The following is a 9,138-nucleotide window of genomic DNA, read 5'->3' as shown; positions in this document are numbered from 1 at the left end:
GCACCATTGCTGGGAAAGCCCTCTGCAGAAGAAAGGTTGCTTCTATGACAGGACCCTTGAGCTAAGCAGAACCTTTTAAGTCCCCAGGGGAGGCTGGGGGACAACTTGGCAAGTTGGCTCCACAAGGCCCAATCCCCAGCCATGTCCTGAAACTCAGGTCCTAGTAAAGAGGTTCTTGGCTTAAAGAACCTCACCCCACAGCAAGCCATCCATCCTTTACAAATAGTAGTAAACATTTTATTTACAACTGAAGACTCTTAAGTGCAGCTGTCTTTGGCCTCCACCCCCTGGTGCCTGGGGGAGGAAGGGTTTGATCAAAAGACTTCACAGTGAGCTGCTAGTGTCAGGGAGAAGAATCTGAACAAGCAATATGGAGCCGTTGTCCAGCCAGCAGCCCCTCTCCCCAGGGCAGGTAGTGTGGGCCCCAGCATCCTGGGGTGGGGTGGGGGGCTCCACAAAATGTCTCTGGCCCGCACAGCTGTCAACAGAAAGTAGGCACAAAACGCAGCCCGCACATGGTGGTGGAGGTGGCACGCAGTTCTGGAGGGTCACCTCCTCCTCCGTGGGTCCCCTCAGTCCTCATCCAGTCTATAAGCCTCCAAGTGGGGTTGGGGCAGGCTCCGGGGTTTTGGAAGCACTGCTGGCTATGGGCTGGGGTGTCAGGAGCAACTCCGAAGCGCCACAGCCAAGGCTGCTGCTGGCACTGCCCGCGCTGGTGCTGCTGCTACTGAGGCTGCTGGCGCCATTGAAGCTACAACTGCTGCCGCCATTACCTCCCCCGCTGCCACCGCTGCCGCTGGCCATGATAACCGTGGTCTGGTGCACGGCCCGCTCAGCGCCCTCAGTCCTCTCCGAGTCGCTAGGGGCCATATCCAGGGATTCGGAGTCGCTGCTTTCGCTCTCCGCTTCGCCCTCCGAGCGGCTGGGACTCCTCTCCTCCTGCTCCCCTTCAGCGGGGGCTCCACCAGATGTTTTGTCACCAGCCTCCTTGTCTTTGTCCTTCTGCGCCTGAGCCTCCTTGGAGTGCCTCCACTTCATCCGCCGATTCTGAAACCACACCTTCACCTGTGTAGTGAGAGGAGGGACACAGACTTGAGTAAAGTCTCCTTGTGCTCATGACACAGAGAAGCATGCTGACCACTTCCACTGCCCCTGCCCAAAGCCAGACACTCATCCGAGGGGCCAAGTGACACCAGGGAATTGTAGCCTACCATCCTCAAAACACGGCCCTCGGTCCTCAAGGTGACTTTCGCCAGGGCAGATTCCTACACTCTAATCCTAGCCATCTAAAGCTCTCTGCTCTAAATTGATGCTTTGTAACTCCATCTGAATCGTGACCTCTGTAGGAATTTGGCTCCAGTTATGGACTCCTGACTCTAAAAAATACACATACCCATGACTGCAGACACATCTAGAATTTGGTAAACCATTAAAAATCCCTGTCCTCAGTTGGAACTCTCCTCTTCTGCCACTACTCACAGCAAAAGTTATTTCTCTTTTCTTGCTTCCTCTCTTTTCTTTCTTTCCTTCCTTTTTTCTTTTCCTTCCTTCCCCTTCCTTCCACTTCCTTCCTTCCCCCACCCCCCAGTGTCTTCCTATGTAGCCTAAGCTGGCCTCAAAGTCCAGATCCTTCTGCCCCTGTCTCAGGAGTACTAGAATTACAGGCCTGCAACATCAAGCCTGGCTAAAAAGTGATTCCTTTTACGGAGGGTGGTGGGAAAGAAGGGAAAGGGTACTGAAAGAGTTAATTCCAGGGAGGCAGCAACACCCTTGGACTTTCAGTAAAAGAGCAAAAAGGTGTGTTTGCATATTTGATTAAAAAAAAAAAAACCCTGCCCCTGCCAGGGATAAACTCATCCCGGAGACTCAGAAAGTGCTGGAATTAGATGTGTGCAAAGTGGAAGATGAGGGTAGAGATGGAGCAGAGGATCTATATAAATCTATATGATCCCCTGGAGGACCCAACTCCTTCGCACAAGTTCCAGCTTCCCTTTTAAAAATAACATCCACAGCTGGTGGAAAAACGGCTGGCCTCTCCACTGTGCCTGTGTGTTCTGGGGAGGCGAGTTGTATAATGGAGAACAGAAAGACACAAAGACAGAAGTCAGCGGACCAAGAAAAAGAAGCCTGCTTTGGCTTCTGCCCTGCTAGAGACAGTTGGCTTGGAATTAGCAAGGGCCACTGCTGAGGAAGGTAGAAAAAAGAGAGAGAGAGACTCCTCTGTCCTCAAAGCTCAAAGAAAAAAATAAATGGAAAAGTGTCATTCTCGAGTTTAAGGAAAACAAATTAATTCAAGCACAATAATTCACACAATTTTCTATTGCCTTGAAAAGAACATTCAAATTGGCAGCACCTGCTGAAATGCTCATGTGCATTCTAAGAAAAATCTTTATTCTTTCTCTCAGCTTCTCCCCCTCAACCCTATCGATCTCCCACCTCCCCCGGCTCCCCACCCTCAGAGACTTTTTTTCAGTGTCTAAACTGTTAAGACCTTGGACTGTGGCCTCTCTGAGCAGACTCCTGGCCCTACTGGAGCTAAGCAATTCCGTTTCAAATGATATTTTCACTTCCTCACAACTGGGGATTTCACAATCCAGCAAGAGCCACAGAGGAGGAGGAGGAAGGAGAGTGGGAGGAGGAATTTAAAAAAAAAAAGAATGAAAGAAAGAAACCAACAACCTCTTGCCTTTGGGTTTTAATCTGAAATAAATTGCCTCCTACAACGAATTTCACTCCAGTTGAGTGCATCATTTTCATTTCCCTTGGTTTATTTGCTTTGTCGGTGGTTCTATGGCCTGTCGGCCAAAATAAACACGTAGTGCTCACTGACATACATGTACAGGGATGGGCTACTCTGTCCTTCTCAAACTTTACTCACACCCCCACCCTCCTCCTCTCCTTCCACTGAAGTTCCTAGATCCACAAACCCTGAGTGCCTTTTGCAGGGGTGAGAGGGTGGGATGGGAAAGGCCTGTGAGGTCAGTGTCAAGCCAGCTTGCTGCCCAGCCTCTGGGAATCAGGCTTACCTGTGCATCAGTGAGACCCAGCATTGCAGCCAGCTGTTTTCGGTCTGGCTTGGTCACGTACTTCTGGATCTCAAACCTTTTCTCCAAGCCTTTCCTCTGCAGGTTAGAAAAGACAGCTCGAGACCAGGAACGCTTCCTTTTGTAAGTCTGCGGCATGGTATCCTTCGTGAGCACTGCATAGGGACCTGCCGGCCAAGGATACAACACAGCCACGTTAGCATTCATGCTGCAGCCTACTGGCCCCAGGCTCCTTGAGCTACTTAAAAAATATTTTGTGCTCCACCTCCATTTTGAAAGCTACACACACACACACACACACACACACACACACACACACACACACACACACACACACACACACACCCCAAATGGATTCTCTAAGGAGGAATTTCACAGCTCTTAAGCTCATAGACCCACGGTCCAAAGGCCTTAAGCCCGCATGGGATGGAAAAGCCAGGCAGCTTGTGGATTCATTCCAAGGGAAATGCCTAAATCTAATAATGTATCGCCAATGTGCATGCGAAGATAGGCAAAAGTGTAGCTAGGACCTGAATGATGTAGTTGGAGCCCTATTTTAGCTGCACCAGCCTACTCTTGCAGACATGGAAGGGCACACTAAAAAATGCTCGAGGCAATCCCAAAATGTGTCTATTTTAGTTCACAAGAAGCACCTTGTGATGCTTCATTTTCAAACCACTGTCTCCGTTTCAGACGAAAAGACTACCGGAAGCCAGGCCACCCCAGGACACCCACCAATGGGCACACTTGCCCCTGCCGCCCAGCTTCCCAAGCAAAGGGTAGCTGTCAGAGAAATCGTTCGCTTTCTCAAGACTTCTCGGGCCCTTGCCCCAAGGACGGGATTGCGACACTGTGGCTGCCACTTGTGGCCGGTGTCAGTCCTGAGATTTCTGACTGTCACTCAAACCTGGCTGCTGAAACTGTTTTCCTTACCTGGAAATGTATCTTGAAATTGATGCTGAACTGAATTTCTGGGGTTGGAGCTCAAAGGACTGAGGATGGCAGAAGCCTCGTTAATGGGATCTAGAGATGCAAAGAACTGGCCCGCGGCAGAGGGCTGCAGACCGGGGAGGTGCACACCAGCAGGCCGCCCACCCGTTAGCAGGGACGTGAGATCTGAGGACAGAAAAAGAGCTGGTTACACGCTGGCAAAGGCACATTTTCCCCACAGGATTTGTTTCTCCCTTTCCCCTAGCCCTTTATTAGAGTGTACTTCATGGAACTTAAGACAGACTACTCCCTATCTCCCTACAAAAACCTAGCTCCCCCAACAGCTACCACGATCAACAAACAAAATATTCCGGTGTGACCCTCCCGCTTAGTCCATATAGCAAGGAACAGCCTTCCATAAAATTTCCCTAAGGGTGTCACTTTTGAATGCCTTCCAAACATTCCATAGACCCCCTCTATCTCAGCTAGAGAACCCCCATTGTGCTCTCCCCTGAAGTTTAGACCCCCCCGCAGTTGTTTATCATCATTCTTTGGGTGGAATTTTAGTAGCAATTGGATAAATGGAAAAGAAAGTGTTCCCTACCAGAAAAAACATAGTTCTCTCTCTAGCTATTCGCTTCAAAAGGACATGGCGATTTTTAAAAATATTTACCCCGATCATTTTATAAACGTTGACTCTCGCTACTAGAACCAACATTTTTTTGTTACATCAAACAGGTGAACCTTAGACTTAATGTTTCGTAGTTTTCTCACACTTCGTTGCCTTGTCTGTTTCACCGATTGATTCGTAGTCGTGAAAACAGCTCAAAAGTACACCCGAGTGGCCTGGGGTCGACGGAGTGGGCCCGAGCTGTGGTCAGAGAGGCCTACATCAGCCTGCAGCCGGACACCTACCTCTCAGCGTGTTGCCTTCTTTGACTTTGGGATCAAATTCTGCGGACAAAATGCGATCGATTCCAAATTTGAGGTCTTTGCTGGAAGGGGCCGGGGTGGAGCCGCTGTGGGGGGGGATGACCCGAGTCCCCGAGGCTGGGGGCTGCAGAGAGCCGGCCCGGGGTGGAGGCGGTGGCTGCTGCTGCGACTGTGTCTGCGCGGGTTGGGGCGGCTGTGGCTGTGGAGGGTGGTGGTGGTGGTAGGCGGCCGAGAGCGGAGACAGCCGCTGCGGGAAGCCAGCCGGGACTTCGGAGGGCGCCACCACCGGGGTGGGACGGAGCGGGGATCTGGCGGCCGCTTGGAAGGAGGCGTGCGGGTGAACTGAGCCCAAGTGCGAGGTGAGGGCGGAGGCCGAGGCTCCCACTAGTCCCTCCGGAGTCGCCCCGGGATCCCCGATGCCGGCGTGTAGGATGTCAGCGATGCAAAACGAGGGTTTCTTCCCGGCCGCGGGGTCCAAAGGGAAGGAGCAGCCGGCCGGGCCGGCCGAAGAGCAGTAAGCGGCCGACCAGAGGCTGAAGTTGGAGGCGTAGAAGGGAGCCAGGCCGGCGGCGAACATCCTGGCGGGGTGAGCCTCCAGGCAGCCGCGCCCGGGCCGGACTCGACCCGGGGACAGAGCGCGCGGGTGGCTGTCTGGGTGCGCGGGGAGGGGCAGCGGCCCAGCCCCGGACGGTTCGCTCTGCTTCTCCGTGAGCACTGGCAAAAAACAGGCCGAGGATCCCTAGCGTCACCGAGGGAGGAGGCCGGGCCCCGATCCCCGCCGATCCCCGCCACGGCCCCTGGCTTCACTTGAAAGGCGGCGCGGAGCCCGCGCTCCCCGCGGGGTGGAGGCGGACGCGGGCGCGCAGGAGCCTGCGGGGCGAACCGGGGCCTGGACTCCGCTACTCCGGCCAAGTCGGGGAGACCGGGGAACGAGACACCGAAAGAAAACCCCAAACAGCTAAGCCCTTCGAGCTAAATTTAAAACAACAATAATAATCCGTTAGTTAAAAAAAAAAGAAGTACTGGGAAGGGGGGGGCAAAAAAAAAGTCCTCTAAAAACTCCCAAAGTTTTGGCAGGAGCTTTCGAGTCAGACCCGGGGTAGGACCTCGAGCTGAGCGCTGATTGGCTATCCTCTCGACCAATGAGAAGCAGGGAGTGGAGAGGAATTGGGAAAGAGTGGGCGTGGCCCGAGCCTTGGCCACGCCCCGGCCACGCCAATGTGTTTTGTGCGGCCGCGTGGGCAGAGCCGGGCTGCAAAGCGTCGGTTTCGGCTAAGTAGGGGCTAGGCGGAGGCTCCCCGGGCCTGGAGCTCTAATTTCGGCCGGGCCTGACAGCTACCCAGCAAGGGGGCAGCTGGTCCCCGGAGCTTTCCTTGGTGGACTCCGGGTCGCAGTGCCCAGAGAGCCTTTATTTTTTTTTTTAAGTCTGTTTATTTTGGAAAGCTGAGCGCCGTGGAGGGCTCCCAGATCCCCCACCTGCTTACCCCGGCCCGATCTCCTTTACTCTGCCTTTAACCCCCGGCCCCCCAGAAACCAGTATCCTCTGCAAAGCTCCCTGGACCCCCCCACCCGCTGTATCCTACCCCACCCCATCCCGCCCGGGGGGCCTCCTCGGAGATCGGAGGCAGAGGAGGAGGGGCGGCTGCAGATTATCTTTATTTTGACCGATCGCACGGCTGACAGCTCGCAGGAGTGACGTTTCAAACAAACTAAGGCGGGTGGCGGCCCCATCGCGTCCCCAATTCGGCTGCACCTTGTAGGAAATGCCACCCACTCTCCGCCGCCACATCCTCGGGTCACGTGGGGGCCGTTGTGTTGCAGCACTTTTCCTCGGGGTTAAATACTACTTTCAATTCAGTTCAACTTCCCCCGGAGCCCCTAGGGCCTGTCGCCCTCGCCGGAGGAGCTGCGTCTTCCCCGTACGCGTTGGGTCTTTGGAACACAGGATGGACGTCGCGGAGGGAAGGGGGTGGGCGTCATTCTGCAGCATCAACAGTCTCTATTTTAAGAATATTCGTTCTCTTAAATTATAGTCCGAATGGATTTCCCCACCCCTCTCCCAAACAAACCACAGGCCACCCAGATGAGCTGGTCTTGCACATTTTCAGGAAGAAAATAAAATAATGGCAATAATGAAACCATCTAATCTTTTGTTTTCGATTCTCACAAGATGAGACTCCTAACAGAGATTCTGTGGCATTTTTATTCCCCTTCTCTACTAAGACTCCAAACAAACCCTAAAATGCAAGCGAACTTGCTGTCCGATCTCGAATTCAAGACTGAAGTATGCTCTTTAGATTCCCTTCGCAGAAGCTGGCATGTTAAGGCTTTTGACTTGCTCCTGGAAGGCAATCCATAGCTAATCAATTGCTTCTGATCAGCCAGCACGATGATGTTCCCTCCCTCCCTCCTGTCCGGTTTCTCTCTCCTCCCATCTTCAATCAATTATAAAAGGTTCTTAGCTCTCAGCTTTTGGGAGCCGGGGCAAAGCTGCGATTTTGAGAGAGAGAAAGTGGTAAACTGAGGACAGGGGCACGGAAGAGACAGGAAGTGTGTGCAGCTGGAGCTAAACCAGTGACCAGACAGCTCCCTGAGGCGTTGGCTGAGGGGTTCAGGTATAGGGAGAAGAAGTCCTCTCATTTCTCCCGGCCCGGGAGAAAGTGGCTTAACAAATAGATATCGGGGAGATCCTGAGCCCTCTCCTCTCTTTTCTAATGGCTCGCTTTGGCAATTGGGCACTGCGGATATTCTAAGCGTTTGGGCTTCTAGGCAAGTGGCACCTTGTACTCTAGATAGAAGCGTCCCCACGCCTCCCACCCTTTCCACGGTTTAACCTTTCCTTTGATGGATGGGGGTGGAGGGAGCGGGGAATGTAGATCAAGCAAGGTTCCCTTCATTTGGGTTTCAAGGTCCGGAGTGCCAAATCGAAGCGGGAAGGCGTAGCCTCGAGAGCCAGTTCCCGGATAAATTCTACCCCCGCGGCACCCGTCTCTTTCTCCCTGAAAGGCCTAGGGCGGCGTTGCAAGCAGCAACTTCGCCCGCCGCGCGCGCCCCTCTGCGCTCCCAGGGCGCACGCGTTTCCTGGGTGCCGCCTGAGCGCCACCCCGGGCCTACCCCGAGCTCCAGGAGTCGAAGACAAAAAAGAAAAGAAAAAAAAGACGTCTGAGTGATTCTGCCTCTCCGACCCCCCTACAAACCTTGCCCAGGCCCAGGCCTCTCCCCAGCAGACCCCTCCGCCGGTTCTGGGCCCGCAGATTGCCCTTCTGCTTACTGTGTACCCCTCAGAACCAAGAAAGCAGCCGGAAGCCCCGGGCTCGCCGGGAGTCCAGGTCATCTCCTGTTTTTTGATGGGTTCAAACTTGGACTAAATAAGCGGATGTGCCTGCGAGATTGGTCTCAAAATAGAAGCGGCCCTAGTATTTTAGGATACGACAAAAATCCTTATTTCTTCCGGAGAAAAACTCTATAATGACTCCTAGCACTTCCCCTTTCAATATTTGTGCAACTTTATCTCCACCGGCAAGTTGCTCGGGTGACGCAAATCCGCCCTTGTGTATTACAACTACCAAAATAAATGCGCGGAAATCAATTCCTTTCTAGCAATGAAAATCTAAATATACAGCTGCGACTTTCCCCTTTAATCTTTGCTTTCCGAGCGGCTCCAGGTCGTGGTGAAATGAACTGGCCCAGAACTATTGAGCCGGTCAGGGACGCCCTGAACAAGCCGCCGCCCCGAGGCCAGAGCTCCCTAGGGGCCTGGTAACACCAAGGGAAGAAAAGGACCGGACTATACTTTAAATCTAATTAAAGTTTAATTGGTCTGCGCAGGACCCAACTCTAAATGTAGCAATGATTTGGGGAAGATGCGCCATTGGCTGAGGGTTTTGGGGTTTTGATCATTTATAACTGCTGTCTGCAATCTTGCACCTCTCTTCTTTTCTTTTCTTGGATAAAAACGGCCAAAGACTATTTCCGCTGTAATGGGAATGGACAAGGTCAGAGATTCTTTAACAACATGGTTTGTGGGAAATAGGATGGCGAGGAGTACCTGAAATCTGAGGCCTATGTGATGATGAAGTAGGTCTCATAATCCTTGTGGTTCAGAACGTCAGTGGTTAAATCTCCAGGAAAAAGTCTTGCCCTACACCCAGGAATATGAGAGTGAATGTTGGGTTTTGTTCATTATAGCAAAGTTGCTCTACATAGGCTTAAATGGGTCCAACTTGCCATC

General features: G+C 52.8%; 1 protein-coding gene across 1 annotated transcript; it reads right to left on the bottom strand.

The window, feature by feature from the left end:
• Window positions 1–256: 256 nt before the first annotated feature.
• On the bottom strand, window positions 257–5,642 carry Hlx (H2.0-like homeobox). The gene is made up of 4 exons (XM_013015145.1): window positions 4,890–5,642; window positions 3,978–4,160; window positions 3,027–3,211; window positions 257–1,065 (listed from the first exon to the last, which is right to left on the bottom strand). The coding sequence occupies exons 1-4, from the start codon at window positions 5,482–5,484 to the stop codon at window positions 589–591; spliced, it is 1,440 nt and encodes a 479-aa protein (XP_012870599.1). The 5' UTR covers window positions 5,485–5,642; the 3' UTR covers window positions 257–588.
• Window positions 5,643–9,138: the final 3,496 nt, after the last annotated feature.

This window comes from Dipodomys ordii, unplaced genomic scaffold (genome assembly GCF_000151885.1).
Source record: "Dipodomys ordii isolate 6190 unplaced genomic scaffold, Dord_2.0 Scaffold26, whole genome shotgun sequence".
In the NCBI taxonomy this organism is placed as follows: domain Eukaryota; kingdom Metazoa; phylum Chordata; class Mammalia; order Rodentia; family Heteromyidae; genus Dipodomys; species Dipodomys ordii.
The sequence above is the reverse complement of the archived record's forward strand: the minus strand, read 5'-3'. Positions and strand labels throughout refer to the sequence as shown.

What these genes read in the sequence shown, in the direction of transcription:
- Hlx (XM_013015145.1), bottom strand. Translation starts at nt 5,484, where the DNA reads ATGTTCGCCGCCGGCCTGGCTCCCTTCTACGCCTCCAACTTCAGCCTC. An exon ending in AGAAGGCAACACGCTGAGAG is followed by an intron (nt 4,161 to 4,889) that starts GTAGGTGTCCGG and finishes TTCTGTCCTCAG; the next exon opens with ATCTCACGTCCCTGCTAACG. An exon ending in ATTTCAAGATACATTTCCAG is followed by an intron (nt 3,212 to 3,977) that starts GTAAGGAAAACA and finishes CTTGGCCGGCAG; the next exon opens with GTCCCTATGCAGTGCTCACG.